This window comes from Phocoena phocoena, chromosome 17, assembly GCF_963924675.1.
Source record: "Phocoena phocoena chromosome 17, mPhoPho1.1, whole genome shotgun sequence".
In the NCBI taxonomy this organism is placed as follows: Eukaryota; Metazoa; Chordata; class Mammalia; order Artiodactyla; family Phocoenidae; genus Phocoena; species Phocoena phocoena.
Window position 1 is genome coordinate 72,861,934 of NC_089235.1, and position 26,458 is coordinate 72,888,391.

The following is a 26,458-nucleotide window of genomic DNA, read 5'->3' on the forward strand; positions in this document are numbered from 1 at the left end:
AGACCATGACTGCATCCTCTGAGCCTTGTATGTGTCAGGGACTGGGTAGCAGGGGTTGGATGGATGGAGGGATGGGTGGATAGAGATCCATTGCCAGCTGCCTTGGGAACCAAGGGGAGTGAAATGAAGTATAAGGAGGGTTGCAGGACGCAATGGGACCAGTTCTGACTTCGGGAGGCCGGTGGATCTTTCTATCTTTTATTCTTTACTGGAATTCCTCACTTAACCGATCTGTGCTTCAGCGTCCTCAGCTGTGAAATGCAAAATATGACAGTACCTTCCTTGTGGGGGTGATGATGTGATAACCAAAATGCATGAAAAGCTTTAGAATAGCGCTTGGTACGTGGTAAGCACTTAACAAACGCATCTATTATTTAGCTGAGTCGGTTTCCTTATGAACTGGGAATAACCCGCAAGGCGATGGTAAGAATTGAAATCAGTGTTCGTGTCTGCATATTTTTAGTCCTATCGCAAAGGTAAAGGAAACATGTCACCGATATTCAGTTGAATGCTTTAATATTTTCATCCTACGCTTCTCGATCCCTTAACTTTTTATTTTTATGTTTTCATTTTATGCTGTAATTTGATTAAGCAGCTTCTTGAAGGCAGGAAGGGTGCCATACTTTGTGTCTCCCAAACCCAGTGCTGTGCATAGCACATGCTCAGCTCTTTGAACAGACGTGCAGATGGCTGAGAAAATGAAGTGAATGGTGCACTTGATACCTTCCAGCTAAATCCCCCTCATCAACCCAAAACACGTTATGTTATTCTAATAAAGTCTAGGGGAGAATCCATTCCAGTACAAAAATAATTGCCCCATGAATCATTTCCAAGTACACTTCTATCCTGAAACATATACTTTTTTCAAAATTGGAATTCAGATCGTGGAGTCCAATGGATGCCTCCAATTAAGATGCGTGTGTGGACTCTGGGAAAGATTTCAGATGATATCAGGTGGATGAAGTTTTGGGAAAATGGGATTCAGGGAAAATGGCCAGAGCATTTTATTATGAAGGTGAAAAAGCATACAGCGGAGAAGCCACTGTTCTCTCTCACCCTCCACCGACGAAACAAAGATGCAGAAGCATCCTATATATTCAGAGGTCCCAGTTCCAGCTGAACCTGGGCTCTTTCCAATGTAGAACTGAGCAAAAATGACTTCTAAGGAGATGAAAAGGCTGGCACCAAACCCAGGTATGGTTTCGTATATTATATGCTGTAAAGAATGTTTCCAGATCTCCATGCTAAATCTTATTTTTCACACACCACTAGCGAAAGTGGGTTTCTTAGTCCATCCCATAAAGAGGAAAAGGAAGCTGCTAAACCTGGCTTATTGATGGCCATGAGAAAAATGTCAGCCTGCCAGCGAAGGAGGAGACAGAAGAATTAAGAACCAGATGAAAGATACGGTAAAGGCTGGTCACCGCCTAGGTGGGACTACTTAATGGAGGGACAAATGTCCCCATGGGCAGTAAAAGCCGCAAGGTCCTCTAGTTTATTAGTCCCAGGAACTAACCAATGTTCTACAGTCCCAAGACGTCAATAGGTGGCTGCATTAGTCATGTTCTCAGCCAGCTGTTTTCCAGACAAGAGGGACGTAATCCATTTTAGAAATGGTTGCACAAGCCATTTCGTCTCTGTGAGCCTTGGCTTTCTTATCTGTGAAGCAGATAAAGATAAAAAGGGAAAAGAAACTATAATAAACGCTACATATTACTATTATTAGTGATGCATTCTCTGCAGGGTGCCCTTGTCACGAGGTCATATGGTCAGTGCTTCCTGGGGAGGGCGGGGTGTTCAGGAAATTTCTCGGAGCAGGAATGAGGAAGGGCCTTTCCTGCAACAGTGAGTTTGGCTGTCAGTGGGTTTAATGGCAAAGCACATAGCAATTCACCGGCTACAGCTACATCAACTACTCGGAATCCTGCCGTGTGTATGTGAGGGAGGGGATGGGAGTAGTGTGAACTAACCTCTGATTGCAATGTAGCGTCTCTCTGACCTAAAGGTGGGCCACAAACCCTAACGTCACCAGTTGAAGTCACATATATTATCACAATGGTGACAGTTATCTCGAGATGCTCTTACGCTCATAGCTGATTGGACAGCGGCTGGACACGTGAATCAAGCTGGTCCCGTTCAATTCTTACCCTTGAAAGACACAAAGACCCGTTTAGTTCCAGGTCCAAGAACCAGAAGGTCAAGGATCCCATCGGTTTATGCTTTAGAGATGCAGGGAAATCTGTTCTTAGAAAGAAGGAGGCTCGTCTGCTCACTGGGCCCCCTCCCTAACCCCATCTCCAAACCCATAAGGACAAGCTTCCCCTCTGCCCTTGGATTCCATGTGGAACACAGTTGAAGGGTTTCCATGCAGCCTGAGAAGCCCAAGATGGATTTAGGCTGTATCTAGGGACCCATCCAGTGACCAATAGTGAGGTGGTGTCTGAGAAGAGGAATGAGGAAGGTGGCAGATGGGCCTCAGTTGCCCCTATAGAGCCTGCACGTGGTTGGTCTTGGTGCACACTTGGTCTCCCAGCTGCTGCCGACACCCAAGGGTCTGGGGATTGAAACCAAAATAAGCAGCTAGGAAATCAGAAATAGATCCCCAGCTGGCAAAACAGCCTCTGGGCAAACCATCTCTAAATAGCATCTGATACATGCAAACACCTGCAACCGTTCATTTCTCTCGTTGGAAGCCTGAGCTCCAAGGAGCTGATCGTGGCAGGTCCAGGGGCTCTCTGTGCCACATATGCACCCACTGCCATGGTGATTCCTTGCTGGCTCTTCTATGCCTGCCTTTCCTTTGCTCCTGACTCTCACACAGGATCCGTCACAGAAAAGGCCCTTATTGTGAATGGAGAATAAGGGTGAGCCTACACGCTTCTCCTCCTGCATCGAAAGCAGGGCTCCTTAACCTCGGGTCCTTGGACCAGGGATCCATGGATTAAATTCAGGGGTTGTGTGCTTGGATGGGGGGAAATGAATCTTTGTTTTTACTCATCTCTAATTGCAGTGTGGCATTGTGGGCCACAAACCCTAATGCCACCAGTTGAAATCACATGTATTTTTCTTACCACAGTTGTGGCAGTTTTCTCGAACTGCTGTTATGCTCATCACTTCCTTGAGACCTGCCTCCACATCACTATTTAGTAAAGAAACGTCACACAATCGGAACATTTGGAGAATTACACTTCACCATCAGTGGTTTCTTCTGCAGTTATGTGCTGTATTTCATGCGTTAAAACCCTTCCTGACGTGCACACCGCACACGGTCACCTCCTCCTTCCCTGCCCAGGCGCCTGCTGCATGATGATGTAGGCTGCAACGGCGTTTACAGCTAATTATGCTAAGAAACTCTTCAAGGTACGTGAAGAAAAAACCAATATAATAAACGGTAAGATGGTTGTTTAAAAAGGAGGGGCGTGTTAAGTGTGGGCTGCATTTAGGGACTCGCTTCCAAAGAACAAGTATGGGGCTTCCCTGGTGGCGCAGTGGTTGGGAGTCCGCCTGCCGATGCAGGGGACGTGGGTTCGTGCCCCGGTCCGGGAGGATTCCACATGCCCGGAGCGGCTGGGCCCGTGAGCCATGGTCGCTGGGCCTGCGCGTCCGGAGCCTGTGCTCCGCAGCGGGAGAGGCCACAGCAGTGAGAAGCCCGCGTACCGCAAAAACAAAACAAAACAAAAAGAATGAACAAGTATGGAAAAGCAGAAAAAGTAACTTAACAGTTGAGACACCTGGCAAACACGACCTCAGCCAGGCGATCAAAGTCAACCTCATCCGTGTTAAATCACGCTGGTCCATCATGCTGACAGCACGAGGTGATGAGAATGGCACTGAGCCTCCGGGGTCTTCATTCCAAAAACTCAGAACCCCAACTGAACCATGAGAAAACCACATACGCAAACCTCGATTGAAGGCCATTCTACAAAATGCCCCACCAGGGCTTCTCAAAACCGTCAAGGTCATCAAAAGCAAGGATAGTCTGAGAATCTCTTACAGGCCAGAGGAAGCAAAGCAGGCGTGATGACGAAATGTAACCTGGTATCTGGACGGGATCCCGGGACAGAAAAAGGACAACAGGGAAAAACTAGTGAAATCCCAAGAAAGTATGGAGCTTAGTTAATAGTAATCGATCAGTGTTGATTTCTTAGCTGTTACCAATGCACTGTAGCAGCATAAGATGATGATAATAACAGGGGAAACTGGAGGTGGGGTATATGGAAACCCTCTTACTATCTTTGCAACTGTTTTGTAACTTTCAAACTGATTTTAAATAGAAATGGGAGGTGGTACTGAAACCTGTTGTGTCTACATTTTTTTTTTAAAATACAAGGGCCAGAAGCATTGCAGGGATTGTCACTGGGTGGTCTTTCCACATGCTTTTCTATAATAAAAATAAAATGTGAAAAAAGATGTTTCCTTCTGATCACAGGTTGAAAACCTTGATCCCCTTATCACTGTATTATGCAGCTATTGAGCGCTTGAAACGAGGGCTGGTCTGGATTGAGATGTGCTGTGACGTAAGACACACCCTGGATTTCGTAGTAGGAAGAAAAGAATGCATGATACCTTAATAATTACACTGATCCTATGTTGAAGTGATAATATTTTGGATATGTTGGGTTAAATGATTAAAGTTAATTTCACTTGTCTCTACCTTTTTTAATGTGGATACTTGAAAATTTGAAGTTACATCTGTGGTTCGTATTACATTTTTACTGGACAGGGATGCTGTAAAGCAAAGAATTCCAAAGGTGAGGGGCATGTGCTAGGAAGCCCCAGGTAAGGAAAGACCCATCCCAATGCACGACCTCTCAGGCGGAGGAAAAAGACACAAGCCACTGCAAAGTTACAAATTTATTGGTCTGGAAATAAATACAAATATCTCATTAAGAAACTCCTCTGGAAAGACTTGTACACAACAGTTTCTTGTTCTGATTCAGCCATTTCTGCCTCCCAGGGGCTAGGTCGCAGATAAACTGAGTCATTATTCCCCCAAGCTACCTAGAAGGCTTGACTATTCCTCCCAGTAACCACCAGGCCCCGGCGGCTGAGTCACAATGTTCCTTTCACTCTGATCAAACTTCCTATAAGAAGATCCACGGTTAGCCAAAGTAAAAATCAAAAGGCAGTAAGTAGTACAGGAACTTGACAGCTACGCTGACGTTGCCCAGAAATGTCAGTGGTGCCACCCCGTTCAGCGAGAGGTTAGAGGGGCAGGGTAGAGGGGAAGGCGGGAGAGGGAAGGAAATCCCATGGAATACACATTCCAGAATCCTTGCATCTTCTGGGCCACCACTCCCCAAGGGAATCCCCACCCCCTACAAGAGCGAACAGTTCTATCTGAAGATCCCGGAAGGTCACCAGGTCAGAAATGTTTGGCAGTCAAGTTCAGATTCAACCCGGGTTGTCCAAGATTGGAAGCTAGATTTAACTCAATCACACATGGTTCCTGGGAACCTGATGGGATCAACTGAAATCACAACTGCACTGGACTCCATCACAACCACGAGGAATCCTTTACATCTAATAACCAAAAATACCAGCCCACCTCAATGCCCCCGCCCCCCTCCCCCGGCCGCTGCATGGAGACGCATCACAGCCAGGCACGGCCCTCCATTTCAAAGCAGCAGCTACAAATCTACGTGATCTCCCCCATGAATGAAATAATCACTCGTCCATGTATCTGGGGTAGGAAGTAGGCGACGTGGAGGAAGAGGCAGGCAGCAGAATCAAAGCCTCAAACCCCCGATACCAAATGTTTGCCAAGACCGTCTCCTTGAAAAACTGGGAGATTTTGTCACCTGCTTCTGTTGTCCATTAAAAAAATGCCAGAAAAACAGGCTTCTGGCATCGGCACTGAAAAGTGTATATATGCACCGACGTTAAAAATCTACTTCTTCAAGTTCACAACAGAGATCTGCTCTTCCAAACACTTCGGAGCCTCTGCATAAATTCCACCTCTTTCCCCGCTTCCTGTTTGGCTTTGTTAAAAGAGCTCGCCACCATTCCCCCCTCTCCCCCTCTCCAAATCAGAAGGGGTTTGGTTTCCAGAAACTGGGTCTGTTTTTTCTTTAGTTGGAAAGGAAACAGGAAGTAGGTGGGCTGGGCTTCCAACAAAACGTTCCTTCGCGCCAGGATGCTCAGGTCAGCCCAGCCTTGGATTGATCAAGTGTTTGCTCTGTTTCTTGTTTTTGGCAGTTTGGTGTCTCTGAGGGAGGGTAAGACAGTGGCCTCTAGGCCGCTCGCTAGTGGAAACAGGACACTGAGATGCTTCTTTCCCTTTGGTCCACTCCACCCCGCCCTCGCCGGAAGGGGAGCCCTCCACAAACCCAATCTCACTTTGTCCTCACCAGAGCTCACTCGTACAAAATAAGCTTTGGATTAATACCGAGCTACATGTGGTTGGCAGGCAGGGGCGGGGAGGGGCCGGAGGAGGGGCAGCTACAGCGATTGATCCCAGAGTCCAGGGGCGGCCGTCCCCAAGGCCACCTAGCAGGACACCTCCGTGGAGTTGGGCCCTGCGCTGCTCCCGGGGCCGCCGGAGTTGGGGACGATGTCCAGCCGGGCGCCCTCGCTGGTGTGGGAGCGGCTGCGGGCGCCCTCCAGGGACGTGACGCTGGAGCCCGAGGCTGTGCGGGACCTCATCAGGCGCGTCATGCTGGCGGAGGGCACTGCGAGAGAAGAGAGAGACCCGTGAGGGGATGGGCCAGCGCTGGAAGCACCTGCACACCGGGGATGCTGCCTGCTGTGCGCCCCACCCGCCTGGGCACCTTTGCTCCTGTCCATCCTCGCAGCCACCCGGCTGCTGGGCTCCGCATCGTTTCTGTCTCTGCCCACAGAGGTGGAGCGCAAGACCCAGGTGGAGTAAGGACTTGCTACGATCCCACAGCGGCGTGAACCCACAGCTGGTCTGAATCCCAGCTCTGCCTGCTACCCGCTACTTGAATCCCAGCTCTGGGGCTTTGGGAGTGTCCCTCTCTGAGCCCCCGGCCCCCCCCATAAAATGGGAATACTACCACTGACACCCTGGTAGCAGCGCTGGGGTGTGTGTCCACCACCCTGTAAGGCCAACAATTACCAGAGCGGGGAGGACATTCAAGGTTGGCCAGGCTAATCCCTGCATGCCACAGGCTGGAAACCAAGGCCACACAGAGTGGTCAGCTGTCGTCTCTCCCTTCAGGAAACCTGCGAGCTCCCAGGTACTATCAACGGCACTGTCCATTCCAAAGGATTTAAAATGCCCTTGAACACAGCAGGTGGCTTACAAGGTGGAATGAAGACAAAAAATCGCCCCGTCTGTACTGGGTGGAATGGCATCCCCCCAAACTCACGTCCACCGGCACCTCAGACTGTAACCTTCTTTGGAAATAAGGTCTTTTCAGATCTATTTAGATACGATGAGGTCACCCTGGGTTAGGGTGAACTCTGATGCCATGGCTGGTTTCCTCTTAAGAGAAGGAGACACAGGTGCACACGGGGAGAAGCCATGTGAAGACAGGGCAGACAGAGGTCAGAGTGATGCAGCTACAAGCCAAGGACTGCTGGCAACCACCAGAAGCTGGGACAAGGCAAGGAAGGATTCTTCTTAGAATCTTTGGAGGGAGCATGACCCTGCCCACATCTTGAGTTTGGTCTTCTAGCCTCTAGAACTGGAGCACTGTGAGAGAATAGATTTCTGTTGTTCTAAGCCACCCAGTTTGTGGAGATTTGTCATGGCAGCCCTGGGAAACTACTACACCACCCGACTGAAGCATCATTGCCAAGGCCATATTGAATAATGGATATCACACACTGAGGCAGCTGATAAATACACAGGCATGTAAGGGTTACACTATTCACTCAATGGGCATAGGTCCTGGCTTTCTGTGGCAGACACCCACAGACAGAATTCATTCTTGCTGTACCGAATCCTCTTCTTACAGAGCTAGTTGCTGAATCCGGAAAAAAATGGGATCAATTCTGTATCTGTTGCTCACATATTCTCTCTGAGCCCCTATTTCTTGACCCCAGATCTGGGGGCTTACTGACCTTGCAGGGCTCTGGTGACCCTAGCACGGTGTCATGGATGCTGAGGGCTCATCATTCTGGCCCGCTGCTGAGCAGGCACTCAGTAAGTGAATGATTCCTTTGTCTTTAGTTGATGCCTCCAGCTCTCTCTGCTGTCTTTCCCTACAACCTGCAGGATGCTTCAGCTTTCTGGAAATAGAAGCTTATGTGGGGGGCGGGGGGGAAACAAGGCCTGCCTTTCACTTCCTTTCTCCCCAGAATGCACTTTCAAAGCAGAAATCTAAACCCAGGGCAGGTCCAAGACAAACGAGTTGCAATTCATGGCTGCAAGGTAAATGAAGGCCGTCTCCAGTTACTGCCTTTGCCTGCACATTTTCTTGGAGGGAGAGAGGGTGGAAAGGCAGGAGACCCACGAGTAGATGGAAGAGGGCACGTTGGGACAGGGATCCTGTCCGAAGCATGTAAATCAGGCTCGTCCACTCTCAGCCACTCCAGAAACTAAACACGGCTGAGGCCAACCTTAAGACCGCATTGCAGTCAGTTGACCAAACATAACGTTACTATTTTAAATGAGCAAAAACAGTTTAAGCCTCAGCAAAAAAAATGGGGGGCGGGGGGAGTGATGAGACGCTGAGACTTCCTTGTGAAGGCGGGCACATGAATTATAATTCCAGGCCGCAGACAAAGAGCCACATCGGGGCCGGAACCGTGGCTGACACACTGACATATACCAAAGGGGGCTGCTGCCCAGCAGTGCGCTGACACTTGGTGTTGCCTGTCCTGGTCACGGGACCGCACTTCTGAAAATGTGTCTGTGAATAAATGTCTGTAAATGAACGATACTCATAGCGCAAGAAGCTCCAAGTTCGTTAATTGTGCTTCTATTTACCTTCAATTCCCAAACCTAATGATTTAGCAAAGACATGCTCTGTCTTGAATGTAAGTGGCTTTATCACCCACTTGTTCAGAGCTTTACATTTTTCAAAGGACTTTCACAGATCCCCACTCTGCTCCTTACTTAATCTCTCAAAGCCTCAGTTTCGTCATTTGTAGATGAGGATAAGAGTATCTCCTAGGATTATTGTGATGATTAAATAAGAGAAAAATAAAGGATTTATTAATCTGTCATCACCACCACCACCACCATCATTGCCATTTTACCAGCATCGCCACCATCACTACAAGTCTCTTAGAGAGTATGTAATCAAAATTTAAAAGATTTTCATGGTCTTATTGTTTGTTGTCTTCTTTGTGCTCAGAGGGGTAATCCTCACCTAAACCTTAAAACACTCCCTGGTGTGAAACAGCTTCTGTTCAACAATGGAGGGAGAATGAGGCACTGTGGTATGAAGAGATACGGGAACCCCTGCCCTGCGGCCCATCCTCCACACACCTAAATACTTCTTCCCTGACCTGCCCAGTTTGCAAAAAGCCTGAAGCTGGCCGAGGTGATACAGAATACTGTACTCATCCCAACCTGGTTCCAGTTCCCACACCTACCCTTCAACCCACCGCCTGCCAGGAAAGGCCATACTCACTGTATCCCATGCCCTGCACGAAGTACTTGAAGGCCTCGGCAAGCTTGGCCGGCTGCAAGAGAAAAGAGGGGAAGTGCTGTCAGTCACCAGAGGTCCAGATCATGCAGCCATGCCTGTGGGCACCTTCGTTAAAGAGCTTGGCCCAAGATACAAGGCCACCTCAGGTGGATAGGACAAAACACAAAAGGAAAGGAAAGACTATGGGATAATTATGGAGACCAAAATTAGCTTTGACCAGAAGTTACATGACCTGTCTGAGCCAGTTTTCTCACCTCTAAAATATGGGCAGAGTGCCACACCTACTCCTGAGGGCTTCTCTAAAGAAGACATCATTGGATAAAGTGATGTGTCCAACTCAGGGTCTAGAATGTAATAGCCACTCACTGTGCTAAGGGCTTTGCAGCATTATCTCATCTTCCCGACAACAGCCTTACGAGGTTAGTACCATCTTCATATATGTTTCACAGCTGAGCAGACTTGGAGAGATAAATAATCCGTCCAAGGTCTTATGATTAATCAGTGGTCTTGTATATTAACCCAGGGCTTTCCAAACCCCATAACAGTTTACTCTCAGCCTGGCTGGCTGGATGAAAGGATGGTGGATAAATGGATAGATGAAAACGAAAAAAGATCGATGGAAAGAAGGAAGGAAGGATGATGGATAGATTAATGAAAAGAGAGGCTGTATGGATGGAAGGAAAGAAAAAGATGGTCAAAGAAGGAAGAATAGATGAATGGATGAATGGATGGATGGATAGATGGATAGGTGAACAGACAAATCAATCAACTGGGCTACTTTAAGTAAAATGAGTTGGGAATGCTGAGAACACACCCAGTTCTACCAATTACACTCAAAAATTTAATCTAAATGGGAGGTGAAGGCCATATTCGCAGGCTAATTAATTCCAACTCTTTTTTTTTTTTTTTTTTTTTGCGGTACACGGGCCTCTCACTGTCGTGGCCTCTCCCGTTGCGGAGCACAGGCTCCGGACGCACAGTCTCAGCAGCCATGGCTCACGGGCCCAGCTGCTCCGCGGCATGTGGGATCTTCCCGGACCGGGGCACGAACCGGTGTCCCCTGCATCGGCAGGCGGACTCTCAACCACTGCGCCACCAGGGAAGCCCTAATTCCAACTCTTAAATGCAATGTCCTGGGTCTATTCTCACACCCTCTCATTTCACTGGTGAGCGGTCATCGGGGAGGGAGTGTCCCTGCCCACCTCCACCAGCTCCTGCCACTGTTCTCAAAGAGACAAATGACATTTAAAGAAGAGCCTGTGCTGCAGTTGGCCTCTGGGGGTCACGTGATGATGGTAAGAAGGGGACGAGAGTTGCAGGGACATCTGTGTTCAACATGGCGGACAGAAACAAGAGGACAGGCTTGGAAAGGAGAATATCTGGGCCCAAACTCGGCTCCCCTGGGTGACCAAGGGCAATCTCTCCCATCTGTTAGCCTCAGTTTCCCTTCTGTGACTGTGACAGAATGCATGCTCTTCCTTCCTCTAAAGACTGTTGCAAGGATTGAATGGAATGAAGGATGGGAACGCCCTTTGTAAAAACACACCCAACTTGCAAGGGCAGGAGGAGGAGGGATTACACAGTTACTGGTCCTCACTGGGCTGCTCTCCTGGGAGCCTGGGCTAGCTCAGCTCCTGCCATGACATATAAAACGTGTTTTAACTAAGGATAGAGTTAGATTTTTCTCATTTCAAGTAGAGAAAGGAATAAAGGAAGGAAGGAAGTGTAGGTGGAAAGAAAAATGGCGCCCCTCCTCTGCAGCCAGCTTAGGTGGCACTGTCTCAGTAGCAGTGTCGAGCGGCCTGGGTGGACGGACTAGTCACCAGTGTGCACGTATTAATCCTGTTTACCTCTAAGCAGGGCTCTACTGGAAAGCCATCTGTTCCCTCTAGAAACTGAGACAGCCCACCCTTCTCTGGCTACTCCAGCTATCAACTGGGCAAAGCACAACAGCAGATAAAAAGTTGAAAATAATTTGTTCTTTGCCAGTGGGAGCAGAGAGAGACACTGGGAACAGAAGTTAAGAGAGCCACCCGAGGCCACTTGTGCCTGCCCACTCTGCAAGCGAGGCTCCCAGGGAGCTCAGTGGGACTTGTCAGGACCGGGGGGGCACCTAGAGCTAGAAAAAGGCACACATCCGATTGAGAAATCGCTGGATTACTGAAGCTCTGAAGTCCCTTTCAGGACTGGAGGGAGAAAGAAGGTCAGGGGACAGTTTGGTGGAAAAGACAACCCAAAATGCACAAAATATTTCATAGTAAGATAGAGTGCAAAACTGTACTGATAGAAAATTATAAGAAGAGATAAAAAATTCATTCACTTGTTAGGTGGGGGGGCGGGTATTTATGGGTGGAGACCTGGAGGGGACAGTTACTGTGCAGCAAACACACTACAGTGACGATACGTTTATACGTGCACGCACACATACGTGTACACGCATACACGTATACATGTGCACACACATACGTGTACACGCATACATATACATACACGCATACACGTATACATGTGCACACACATACGTGTACACGCATACATATACATACATGCATACACGTATACATGTGCACACACATACGTGTACACGCATACATATACATACATGCATACACGTATACATGTGCACACACATACGTGTACACGCATACATATACATACATGCATACACGTATACATGTGCACGCACATACGTGTACACGCATACACATACATACACACATGCATACACGTATACATGTGCACACACATACGTGTACACGCATACATATACATACACACATATGCATACACATATGCATATACACACACGTATACATATACACACACATGCATATACATATGCACACACACATACACGTATACATACACACATGCATACACGTATACATGTGCACACACATACGTGTACACGCATACACATACATACACACATGCATACACGTATACATGTGCACACACATACGTGTACACGCATACACGTATACACACACATGCATACACGTATACATGTGCACACACATACGTGTACACGCATACACGTACATACACACATGCATACACGTATACATGTGCACACACGTGTACACGCATACACGTATACACACACATGCATACATGTATACATGTGCACACACATACGTGTACACGTATACATATACATACACACATATGCATACACATGCATATACACACACGTATACATATACACACATGCATATACATATGCACACACATACACACATACACGTATACATACACACACATGCATACACGTATACATGTGCACACACACGTGTACACGCATACATATACATACACACATGCATACACGTATACATGTGCACACACATACGTGTACACGCATACACATGCATATACATATGCACACACATACACACATACACGTATACATACACACATGCATACACGTATACATGTGCACACACATACGTGTACACACATACATATACATACATGCATACACGTATACATGTGCACACACGTATACATATACACACATGCATATACATATGCACACACGTATACACACACATACACGTATACATATGCACATACACATACGTGTACACATATACATACACACATACGCATACACATATGCATATACACACGTATACATATACATACACACATACACGTATACATATACATACATACACACATGCATACACGTATACATATGCACACACACATACACACATACGCGTATACATACACACACATGCATACACGTATACATATGCACATACACATACGTGTACACATATACATACACACATGCATACACGCATACATATACATACTCACATACACACATACGCATACGCGTATGCACATACACACATACACACATACACACATACGCATACACGTATACACATACACACATACGCATACACATATACATATACACACATACACACATATGCATACACGCATGCATATACATACTCACATACACACATATGCATACACGTATACATATACACACTCACATACATATGATTACACGTATACATATACATACTCACATACACACATACACATACACGTATACATAAACATACATACACATGCATACACGTATACATATACACATACGCATACATGTATACATAGACATACACACACATACGCATATACATATGCATACACGTATACATATACATACATACACATATGCGCACACGTATACATATACATACATATGCATACACGCATACATATATATGCTCACATACACACATATGCATACATGTATACATAGACATACGCATACACATATACATATACATACACACATGCATACACATATACATACATACACACATATGCATACACGTATACATGCATACTCACATACACGTATACATATACATACTCACATACATATACACATGTGCATGCACACACACACACAAACACAGAAACACACCCTTTGGTCCATCTCTTCTCTGCGCTCCCTGCTTTGCCCCTGGGCTACAGGAGCCTGTGGCTCCAGCGGAAGCCTCTGGTCTTTGCGGTCAGGCACACCTAGATTCTGGTGTGCGACTGCCAAGCTGTGTCCACTTGGCAAATCCCTTCACCCCTGTGAACGCCAGCATCAACTACTCCACAGGGGCTTCTGGGGGACGACCAAGCAAGTCCTGACATGCAAGCACCTTTCATAAACGGTAGCAGGTCCAAATGTGTCATCAGATGTAATAGCAAGGTGGGCGGCCAGCAGGCAGTGAGGGAAAGGGGGGTAACGGGTCACAGAGGCAAGTGCCCTCCACCTGGGGAGCGGGGACAGGTGTAACTCACCTGGGAGATCTGTGGGAGGCCGCCACAATCCGCCATCTGGGAGAAAGAAAGCTGGTTAGTGCCAAAGGCCTCACGTGGAGGGGATGCCGGCTCTGTGGACCAGCTCCAAATGGGCATCCACTCTGCCCGCTGCCCTGCCCCGGGCCTGCCTTGCTGAGGGGGGGCCTAGACATGTTACAGGTGGGGAAACACCCACCTCACCTGGCACGCCTGCTTTGATTACTATCTGTCTCGGCATTAAACTCCGCCTTCTTGGCAACCATTACTTGCAGCTTACAACAGGCCAGGCGCTGTGCTAGGCCCCGTAGATGATTTCTCTGCTCCCCCAAAACCCTGGAAGGGACGACTGTCCCACTTTAAAGGCAGAAACTGGGCCAGAGAGAACTTGAGGAACTTGCAAAGTTCTGGCCACGGTCTGTCTGACCGGAAAGCATTCACTGCACGAGGCCCTGGACACACAATCTCTTTAAAGACCCCTCAGAAGGAAACTGCAGGATTCAAGGCTTCAGGCCTGATGGGGCTCCTGGTTGGCCACCCTTGGTAAATGCTATAATTTCCAGAGTTGCTAGTAAATCACCAAACCCAAAGCCATCATCACTGCTTAAAGCCATTCCAGGCATGTGTGAATATTTATCCAAAGCCCAGGGTTCTGGAGCACTTGGGCAGCGAGGTGAGGATGAGGAAATAGGACTGGAAGGTCTCGGTGAGACTGAGTGGGGCTGTGGCCAGCCTATAGCCCAGAGTCTCAAGACTAAATCCCAAGGGCTAGCCTCAAGGTCAGCTAACTTGGGGCAGCCTTCAGCCCAACGGGAATGCAGCGACAGAACTCCAGGGGCCCATTCAGCAGGGCAGGGTGGTGCAGTGGGGACAGGCTGTCTAGAATCAGGCCCCACCCACACAATCCCTATCCATCCCTCTTCAGAGCACCATGGCCGGCAGCCCGTAAACTCCTGGGGTGCCAGAGAGGGATCCCCTCATCTTTGCAGCCTTGGGTTACCAGCTAGCACCCAATAGATGTTTGTGAACAGACACATTAATTCACCATTTCTGTGATTTCTGACCACCAGCTTTGCCATAATCAGGCACAACTCAAGTTTGCAGGAAACTTAGGGATTTCTGAGAGAACAAATGTAACCCTCCATCATTTTCCCTGTACCTTGAGAAGAGTGGTCTTCGTTGGGTCCAGTTTCGAGTTGCACTCCACCTAGACAAGAAGAGGGAGAAGAAATTTGCAAATTGTCTACCTGGAGCCAAAGTCATAAATTTTCCCCCTCTCCCTGCCACTCTGCCACCATCACCAGGAGCTCCAGTATTCCTACTGTCATGGAAGAAAGAATGTGGGCTTTGGGATTCAACAGATATGGCTTTAAATTCCAGCCCTACCATCACTAGCTATATGACCTTGGACAAGTTACCTAACTTCCTTGAGCCTCAGTTTCCTCATCAATAAAATGGGGATAATATCTTTTTCAAAGGGCTGTTGTGAAGATTAGCTAAAATGTAGAAGGTGCTCCAGAAACAGCTACTAAATGAATGGGCTTGTTTAACCAGCTGCTTCCAGTAATTCTTTAGATTCAACAACCCCAGTCCCAACAACCATTCTTCAAATGAAATCATATCCACCAAGATGGTTTCTTTCTTCAGTTTGTCAATGACCCTCTTAAAAGTGCATCTAGAAGTAGGCAAAATACCCACCCGTAACGTGTGATGTTCAAAATGCCTATGGTAGAATTATCACCTCCCTTAACATAAAGAATATATCTTTATTGATGCATCTTATGATTATGTCCAGTGGACTAGATTGCAAGTAATTCATGGTTCATTTGGATACCCCAGGTCTTTACTAAATGAACATTTGCTGACCTTGCTCTAGCCTACTGCACAAGGCATGTCACTACTCTAGGACTCTGCCCACTAGCCCCCAAGTCTCCCGTGTCCTCGGCTATGGGGGTGTTGGAAAGATGGAGTCCGTTTTGCCTCTACCACATCACAGGTGGGAATTAAGGGGTGAAATGAGCCAGAAAACCTTTCCTAAGCCCCTCTCCCCAGAGGCCTGTCTGCCCCATCAGATGGATCAGGCTCCAACCAGGTCTGAAAGCTCCACCTGATTCCCAAACACGCAGACAGTCTCCTGGCCAGGAAGCCAAGCAGAAACACGCCCGTATAAACAAGCCAATGGGAGGCAGATCGGCAGGTGAGGGGGCCTGGGAGAGGAGACAGAGGTCCCACTGCCAAGCAACTAGGGCTGGCAGTCACCAGGGAAGGAGGCTGGTGGCTGGACCCTCTGACCAAAGGCCAATATGGCATCTAGAAGATGTCACTTGCCCTGATGGGAGCAGAGGAGGGGAAGAGGGTGGGCAGGAAGACTTCATACCAAGGTAACTAGAATTGGACCGTTGAGTTAAGCACAGAAACCAGTGGTTGATTTCTACATACCACAGCGTCCACAGCAGGAGAACTGTCCCCAACCACCAACAAAGCAGGACACCTGGGGGCAGGGAGACAAGGGGGAGTTAACACAAGGTTCACTGAGAGATTCTCATGCCCCCAGCCCTGCCAGGCTGGGGCCAGAATTAAAAAAAAAAAAAAATTGACTTTGTTTTCCCCAGTACCTTTGGCTCTTTTTACTACCTTCATTCTCTATCCTCTGCTTTATTCTTAGGAAAAAACGGGTTAGTAGTCATTTACACCTTAGTATGAATTTCAGCCAGAGAATTTCCATGCCCTGATGTTTTATTTTCAAGCACCCTCTCCGTAAGGAAGGATGAGTAGGACTTTGCCAGCAATCAAAAACAGAGATGAAAACGACATGCCTGACATAGAAAATGGCACGTGCGAAGTTCAGGTGTCAAATAATACGGTTCACTTAAGGAACTATAAAAAGACTTAGTGTTACTGTTGGAATCCAGGTGGCTGTACCCACAACTGTCTTTTCCTTCTAGCTCTATAGGGCACTTCAGGGTGGGTCCTATGTCTTATTCATCGCCAGGCTCTGTGAAGCAAAGCCTCACACAGCACTGGGCACAGAGCAGGTGCTTCATAAATGCTGTCCAGTTGTGGTTATTGGCATTCCTTGTTCGAGGTCCAAGGCTCCCCCCACAGCTCTCAGGGACACCCTACAAACCAAATTCCTGCACAAGGGGAAGACGAGTGAGTCTGGGCCGTGCCCAATCCCTGGGCAGAATCCATGCAGTTCTCGCTGACTGGGCTGTCCTAGCACAAGGGGGGGCAGTCCTGCCAAACTCAGAACTAAGGTGCTGCGGGCAACGGTAAGCACAGCTAAAGAGACGGTGCAGGAGAGAAGGGCAACTCACTGCAGGGTGACCGTGTGGGTTCCGGGCATCGGCCGCTCAATCTCCAGGTCCCGCCGGCTACAGACAAACAACAAACAAACATACCTTTACATCGGCAGACCCTCCCCTGGAGGAAGCCCCTCCCACCGAGCCAATCCCAGAAGCTCCTGCACTGGCCCCTCTGGCAAACACCCACCTACATCCCAAGCTGTGTGAGGTCCCACCCCAGCCTCTCTGGGTCCATAGAAGTGGCTTCAGAGACAGCGGGACTCATGGACCCCACCTCATTGTCCCCCAGGTGCTTTCTTCCTTTTATGTACAAATCACACCCTCCTCTACAGAGGGTCCCTGCTTCCCGTCCCCCCTCGTAGGAGCCTCTACCTCCCAAATGGTGTCCAGCCTCTTCTCTTAGCCTCACTCTCACTCTCGCCCCCAACTCTGAGTCCCCTACATAGTAACCAAACCAACTCTTTAGAACTCAGACCTGATCCTTTCACTCCCTCGTTTTAAACCCTCCCATGGTCTCCCACTGTACCCAGTGTGGGTCCATTACTCTCCCCTGCAGACGGGCACCAGCCTCTCCCTGCCTGGCAGCTCCCACCATGAGACACCCTTTCCCAGCTCACAGCCCGGAGCCAGACCGGCTGCATCCAAATCACGCTCCTCTGCTTCCTAGCTGTGTGACCTTTGGCAGGATGCCGAACCTCTCTGTGCCTTCACTTCCTCAGCAGGAAATGATGGTGAGAGCACCCTCATCATAGGGCTTTTCAGAGGCACCAGTTCGTCCCTGCAACATGTGGGGCAGCGAGGGGTTGTTGCTCGTCTCCTCTGGGTGCCCACTGCCCAGGTGAAAGCCTGCCCTCTCCAGTCCTCACTTAGCACTTGCTGAATAAATGAGCACTCAGCCTCCGTGTCTTTGGTTACACGCTGGGGCCATTACCAGTCACCCCTGCACTGAGAGGCTGGGTGGAGGGTAAGAGGAAAGGGACACGAATGCCCTTCATAAAGTCAAGTTACTAACATGTGAGAGACACAGAGCCCAGGAGGCTTATTCCTGCCCACTCTGTGGGAGCCGCAGGCTGAGTTCCCTGGAGATTCCAGAACCCCTGGCTGCTCCCAGGGGCCCCGAGCTGTCCCCTCCCCTAGCTGAGCCCCAGACCAGCACTCAGGTATCCTTAAGAGGGCTGCACCCTCGCCAAACGCCATGCTCATGTGTCCTTATCCTTGGAGTGACTCCTTCGCTTCCCAGCAGCCTCCCTGGATTCTTCCCGTCCTCTCCCAGTGCTTTGCTGCCCTCCCGCTCAGCTCTCCCCACATCCGGGCCTTCCTTAGGGTCAGCGTTGGCACAGGCATGGACGCAAACCCTTTGCGATGTGACTGTTCCCACTCGTGCGTGCGCCCCTGGTGGTCTGGAGTAGAAGTTCAGCTCCTCGCAAAGCACTCAAAACTCCAGGAGGCACCTGACTTCCCAGGGGCCCTCACTGGGCACCCTTGTTCTGTTCATCTATTTGCTCAGGGGCTGCATCTTATATTAATTTTATAATCCCTCCTCTCTTGCCCCATGTTCGTTCCGGAACTACAAAAGGAGCCTGACAAGCGGCCATCATGTGGCCCAGCGGCATCCTGGTACCTGTTGTAGACGTTGATGAACAGGTGCAGGTTGCCGGGGTTCATGTCGTTCACGATGTGCTGGCGGCAGGTGTGGACCACCTCCACGTTATTCTGCATTTCCTCCTGCATTGACAGAGGGGAGAATGTCGTTCGTGGGAACTGCGGCCACGGGCCGGTCACTACCCCCACCATTCTTCAGGTTATCCAGCTACATAGTGAAGGCAGTAATGCCTACTCCACGAGCCTGCTATGGAGCCTGAGGGAACCTTCAGGAAAGCGGAAGCCGCACCCAGATGCAGACTGATGTCTGGGTATCAGCTGGGAGCAGAGGGAATGCAAAGCTGGGGGGCAAGCACGCCCTGTTGGGCTCAGACTTCAGGAGTTTTGATCTGAAGTCGGTCCTCTCGGCTCCGTCACTGCCCCTTAATTGGGCGAGTGCTTCACCTCTCTGAGCCTCAGCTCCCTTTTAAAAAAAAAGAGTGGGGATGACATTACCCGCCTTCATCAAATTGTAGGATTTATCAGAGGTTGGCCACTCTGGAAAGCTCACTGTCAACAGTAAGCATCGAGGCGACTGTTAGCAATTACTATTATATTCTTTTTAATGGGGAGAGGTGAAAAGGAGATTTTCATGTTTGCAAAACAAAACCAACTCATGCAACAGGAAGTTGCCGGAATGACGGGCAATGTTGATTTCCAGGAGGGCCAACCAGACCCTTGCAGAAGGCTGGCCTCAGCCTTCCCTCTCCCTGTTTCCTTTTTGAATGTGACTTGGGACAAACAAACAAGTTATGAGCTTGCTCTGTTTCTCATTTGTGCGACAGCGGATGCTACAGTTTTCACGAAAGGGTCTGATGTGATTGACAACAGCCAGATCAGGAGCGAGAGGGAGAAAACGGGGCCCAGTGTCTCCCCGAGCTGTGTCAAGACAGTCCACCGTCACTGAAGCAACAAAGAGACCAGTCTTATCCCCAAAAAACATCAGGAAAAAAATAGTCCGAGGAATTGTGCTGGGGTTACAGATTGAAACACAGCTGCAGCAACTCGGGGGTACCAACATATACCCCAGGTAATTTGGGGTCCAGTCAGGCAAAGTTCTTACTCTATACTTGACACCCCTCTTCCAGGAAAATACAGATGCTAGCTCTGATCTTTCCCATATTGCTGTCAGATTCAGATTATACACTCAGGGTGGAGAAAATGTATTGCAAACCGTGAAAGGAAGCATGAGAAAGGAAAGGGGACTCTAGTGGGCTACAAGGTGGCCCCAAGGACATGTTTCACATCAAATTCCTGGACTCTGCGAACGTTATTTGGAAAAAAGGTCTTTGCAGATGTAATTTAAGTTAAGGATCCAGAGATGAGGTCATCCTGCCTTATGCCGGTAGGTTCTAAATCCAGTGACAAGTGTCCTTGTAAGACAAAGGCAGAAGGAGATTTGAAACAGACACAGAGAAAGCCGCGCAAAGATGGAGGCAGAGAGTGGAGTGAGAAACCACAAGCCGAGGAAGGCTGAGGCTACCAGAAGCCGAAAGAAGCAAGGAAGGATCTTCCCCTAGTACCACGGGAGGAGTGTGGCCCGGCCAACACTCGGTTTCAGATTTCTGGCCCCCAGAACTGAGAGAGGATATATTTCGGTTGTTTTAAGCCACCCAGTTTGTGGTACTTTGTTAGAGCAGCCACAGGAAACTAATACAAGGACCAAACGCAGTGCACACTTTAGCAGGCCAGCAAAACCTCTGCTTCCCTGGGTGTCATATGGTCACACGCCAGACGGTCACTCTTCAGCTAAGGAGGCAACAGTGGTGTGTAGGCCACACACAGTGAACAGACAAGTCACCTCAAGCTGGGCAACTTGAAGGCCACGTCAGACCCCTGCATCAGAGCAGTACATCCTCCAGCCCAGCAGGAGGTACAAAGCCAGACTCAGGGGCCACGCCGGCCGGGTGGCAGGGCAGAACCACACACCACTCGCGTGCTGCCAGGGGCTTGGTTCAGCCCATGCTCAGTGGGGATAAGTGCACCACAACCCACCTGAGAGCCAGGCTCCAGCAGAGGCACAGATGGTTACCGGAACCCACACTGGAGCGAGACTCATAGGTTCAAAACCCAGCCCCTCTCGCTCGCTGTGAGACCTCACACAGCTCACTCAACCTCTCTGGTCTCAGCTTCCCCATGTACAACTGGGGAAAAAAACAGATCCATAACTAGGAATAAAAGGTCCTCCTCATACGGGTCATAGAGTCCTTAGGACCAAGGCTGACGCACAGCAAATTCCATGGATGTGTTTGCTGTAGGCTTTGTTATAGCCCAGAACTGGAAAGAACCCAAATGTCCATCAACAGGTGAACGGAGAAGCAGCCTCTGGTACACCCATACCACAGAACACCGCTCAGCACTAAAAAGGGACGAACTCTTGATTCGCCCAATGACATGATGGATCGCAAAATACTTTAACGCTGAGTGAAAGAAGTCAGATTTAAAAATAAAAGATACTGTTGACATAAAAATCTAGGAAATGCAGATGAATCTACAGTGACCCAAAGCAGGTCAGAGGTTACCTGAGGAGGAGAGATGGATTACCAAGCATCACAGGGCAAGTTCTGGGGGTTACGGTATTTCGTTAGTCATCTGTGATGGCTTCAGTGATGGTTTTAAGAATGTCAAAATTTGTCAAATTTGTCAAATTTCAACATGTGCAGTGTACTGTACTTCAACAAAGCTGTTAAAAAAAGACTTCTGTTAAAGGGAGAGCAAGAGAGAAGGAATGGCGTGACGATTGTGAATGAGTAACGATGGGCTATTTCTGGAGGGTCAGATGGAGCGGCTCCTTGCTGTGCCTGGGCCGTCTCTGCGCTCTACATGCCTGGCAGTACACGACTGAACAACACAACGACAGGCCACGCTGCTCACCTTCCCGAAGAGGTGAGACATCACCATGTCTGGAAGGGCTTGGGTCCATCCGGAGATCTGGGAGGACAGAAACAGGGATTAGAAAGCCGGCGTTCACAGTAGCCGGACAAGGTGAGGCCAATCCCACTGCCCTGGGGGCGGAGCAGCAGTGTGGGCTCCCTGGCACTCAGGTCTGAGGACGCCCCTTTGATGCGAAGGCGGTTACCTGTCTCCAGTTACTCACTGAACCTGGGGCCCCGGAAGGCAGGGTCATCGATTCTCCTTACTCTCAGAGCCCGGGGCACAGGAGATGCGGAGAAAATGCATCTGAACAAAGACCCCACGTACTCCCAGCTTTTGTCAGGCCTCAGTTCACCAAGTCCTCGGTAAAGGGGGCCTGTCCATGACTTCTAAACACACACTGAGCTCCCAGTCTACACGCCAGGATCTGCTTACCTCAAACTATATCATCCTCTAGATTTTCCCTCTTAAGCCAGTTTCCTCTCTCTGAATATACTGACCTTCTCTTGTCTACCTGCTCCCACCAACAATGCTAGGTACAGAGCAGGAGCTCCATAAATGCTAGGCATACAGCAGGAGCTCCATAAATGCTAGGTACACAGTGAGAGCTCTGTACATGTTAGGCATACAGCAGAAGCTCCATAAATGTGTGTTGGCCAACTTCAGTGTCAGGCAGGAACCCACAGGGGAGAGAAGCTCTAGACCTGGGGGACCTAGGCTGACCCATCTGCCACCTCCTAGCTGTGTGGCCCTGGGAGGGTAGCAGAGCCACTGGACCTCAGACCTCTCATCTGTAACCAGGATGCCAGGAGCTTCAGAGTCACAAGGCCAAGGTGAGGGTTACACACGGCAACTACACATGTCACAGGATCAGACCCCAGTGTCTGACACACACTAGACCCCCAAGAGAGGTCTTCCTCTTCCAGGGCTTGGGCTGGAAAGGAAGGATATGGTGCAAATACTAAAACCCCCCAAACAGCCCTCGGGCTCCACTTTAGCCAGTGGTCAATGTCCCAGCCCCCACGTCTGGCTCAGAACAGCTACCAAGAAGCCAAACTGGCCAACTGCAGTGCCATTCCCTTTGCTGGAAAAAAAAAAAAAAAACAGGGAGTGTGTTCCGCTTCTGAATATCACGCTGGTGGGAGGAAAGGGCTCCCTCATCCTGGCGGAATGTTCCAGGAAGGAATGAAATATCACAGTGGCCAGGATGGGGTGGGAAGCAGGGGGAGGGGAGACCCCTTCAAACCCCCTGTCCCCAAGAGCCGTCCCAAACTTGGCAAAAACACACTTTCAAAATGAGAAGCCAGGATCACCCCAGCTTGAAAGTCTATCCTGTTAGAGTTGGAATGGTTTCCCCCTCTCCTTGGCAAATACTGGGGCCTTTATGAAAAAAAAAATCATCTTTTTAAAAGATAAACAAGGAACCCAGCCAGAGCACAGCTTCCTGAGACAGCTCGGGCCCTTTCCCCAGCTAGGGATGTGTCCTGCTAGCTCTACATTCCCAGACCTGCGGTGCTTGGGTCTCGGCGGGCATTTGACACCTGCTGACGGAGAGACGGGGCCGGCGGTGAGCCCAGCTCAGAGGTGATTCCAAGCACCACAGAGTCCAAGGGATCTTGTTTGGCCCCAGTTCTCCCACTGCTTGGCTCTGTGCGGCCCTAGACAGCTTCCTAACCCCTGCGACCCTCAGTTTCCTCCTCTGTAGAATGGTTTTAACAATCCCCACTCCTGGAGTGACTGAGGATTGAATGAGGTCATGAAGGTATAGCCACGGAGAGTAGAAAGAGAACTTGATAAACATTCAACACTTGTTAGCTAATTATTATTATCATAAAGTTAAGTGGCATAGAATCAGTACCAGATACGTTATTTCTTTTTCATTAATAATATGTAGGTGACTGGGGTGACAGGCATCTGTCTTGTTCATCTTTTTATTCTCAGCATCTTGATCTAAGCCCAACATATGCTAAGTCCCCAGCGAACACTTCTTAACCCAGGCTGTCCTTATCAAAGCTGGCTCGGGACCCATGTCCCAGTGGTATTGCTGGCTTGGACAGCAGTGTCCTATTGAAATCTGAACGGCACATGGCTGCGGTCATGTTCACCACTCAAAGCCAAGCGGAGGAAAGCTGCCTTCTTTGCTGGGGGTGGTGAAGGGGTGGGGCTAGGAGAGGTCTCTTGCATTCTGTGCTCCAGGCGGAGTCAGGCACACCTGCCCCTCTGCAGACTGGGACACCCCTTGCCCGACCCAGGCCCCCAGCCTCACCTTGGAGGCGGCCCAGTCCATCCAGCCTTCCGCACAAGGGTTCACATTAATGAGGACGAGGCCCTCCACCATCTCGGGGTTGTTCAGCTGCAATTGGAGACACGAAGTGAGAGAGGCAACCTAGCCATCTGAGAGACTGTGAACTTTAAAGTCAAACCAAAGACTGAGAAAAGTACCAGAAGAGGACCCGTGTAGACCCCCAGAGCAGGCCGCTGCTCTCGACACTGCCCCCCTTCCAAAACTGAGGTTCCAGCTCAGTAGACACTAATGGGGTTCATGAGAGAAGGGAAAGGGGAAACCATAGGAGAAGTAGGAGCACATGTGCTTGGCAGACCTAGGTGGGACAAGTCACTTCACGCTGCTGCCCCTCAGCTTCCCTAGCTGTGAAATGGGTACAACATACCATGGCCCTCATAAATCAGACAAGCTAATCAGCTCTTCAGTAATCAGTAAGAATTCTATTACTTCTCAGAGATATGGAGACAGAGACCTAAGATACAGTTGAGACCTTATTTTATCTGCTCAGAGCCTAGACAGCCAGACCATTTTGTATTTGTGCCAGCACGCCTAACCTCTAGCAAAGTCCGGCAAATAATAGGCCATCAGATTACATACGGTTGAATAAAACGAGCATCGCTGCATTTTGAAACAACTGTTTGGTAAGGATCCAAAGGACCCAGCAGCACCTGACCTGGACCCCTAGTAACGTAAGTGACATCTGTCATGGTAGCACATATATCTCTGATTAGGTCAGAGTTAGTCAGGGTCCAAGAGTTCCCTGGCCACAAAGCCCGTGCAGCTATCACAGAGAAGTAGCACAGTAGTCAGTGACATGAGGGCCTGGCCACAATCACCGCGAATCGAGCAAAGATGATGATAAAAGAACATGTCTCGTGCGGCATTTCGGTGAAGGGAAAGAGCTGCTGGTGTGTAAATGAGTGCACACCCACACACCCCATGTGCATACGTAACTCTGGACCACACACCCCGAAGTGCACTGTGGTTCTCCTTTGGGAAATGGAATTATGGCTCATTTCTTTTTCCCTTTGGGGAGTATTCTCTGGTGCTTTTCTAATTTTCTTCCTTAATCTTGAATTAATTTTCTTTAAAACATATATATATTGTGCATATAGAGAGAGAGAGAGAGTTTTTTTTTTTTTAATGGGAGAACTCACAGCAAATCGAGTGAGGATGTAGGCACCCGCTCCGGTTCCCATGCCAATGATGCTTTTCAGTCTGGAAGGAGAAATAAAAGTTCATGTCCCAGAAGGAGTGAGCGATGGGAAGCGCCCTTTGAAAACCTTCCCCGCCCCTTGCCCTGAGGAACCTCATCTCCCCAAGGGTGTGTCGTGGGCATCACTGAGGGTGGCTGGCAGGCTAGACAAAGTGGGACCACGCTGCCATACGTGCGCTGCAGGACCTGCAATGCATCATGCTTTATGTCTGGACAGAAGACCATGACCTTGGAAAGACACATGCCTTTCCCTCACTCCTCGCCCGACCGCGGCCAGGCTCTGACAGCCCCGCTGTCATTTCCGGGAAGGCCTATTTACCAAACTGCTTCTTCCCGCTCTTCAGCTTTATTTTGGATTCTAAAACTTGGAATGAAAAGGAATTGGGCAAGAACATGGAGATGTTCTCATCGTACAAAAGGCTCCACTAAGAGGTTTCCTTGAGCCCTGAAGAAATAAAGGCCTGGAGGGAGACGTTGAGGGTTCAGGCAACCCTATTCCAGAATGTTCCATGGGAAAGAGAAAGCAATAAAAGAAGAGAGGCTAGGGAAGGATGGGTGGAGTGGCTGTCATCGGATGATGGATTTTGACTCAAGGAGAAAAGCCCGACTTGCAAGAGGCAGATGGGAGTAAAGAGACTGCATGAAAAACAGTGTCTGCAGAGTATAACAAGCTGATTTCTTCCCCGATCTTTAAGCATTAACCTAGATTTCAGTGCTGGGGCCAGATCAAGACCCCAGGAGAGGCAGAAGCTAG

At 49.0% G+C, this 26,458-nt stretch overlaps 1 protein-coding gene across 2 annotated transcripts in view; it reads right to left on the reverse strand.

Moving 5' to 3' along the window:
• Positions 1-6,489: 6,489 nt before the first annotated feature.
• NDRG1 (N-myc downstream regulated 1) overlaps positions 6,490-26,458 on the reverse strand; it is a 42,848-nt gene continuing 22,879 nt past the window's right edge. Inside the window, exons 6-15 of one of the 2 annotated variants that reach the window (XM_065895574.1) lie at positions 25,646-25,706; positions 24,471-24,557; positions 22,205-22,261; positions 19,311-19,414; positions 17,702-17,758; positions 16,824-16,875; positions 15,544-15,591; positions 14,388-14,423; positions 9,546-9,597; positions 6,490-6,671 (exon numbers count right to left, since the gene is read on the reverse strand). In XM_065895574.1, coding sequence (XP_065751646.1) covers positions 6,490-6,671; positions 9,546-9,597; positions 14,388-14,423; positions 15,544-15,591; positions 16,824-16,875; positions 17,702-17,758; positions 19,311-19,414; positions 22,205-22,261; positions 24,471-24,557; positions 25,646-25,706 — 736 coding nt within the window. Of the gene's footprint in view, positions 6,672-9,545; positions 9,598-14,387; positions 14,424-15,543; positions 15,592-16,823; positions 16,876-17,701; positions 17,759-19,310; positions 19,415-22,204; positions 22,262-24,416; positions 24,558-25,645; positions 25,707-26,458 lie in introns of both variants that reach the window. The other variant, XM_065895573.1, reaches the window with a different exon arrangement.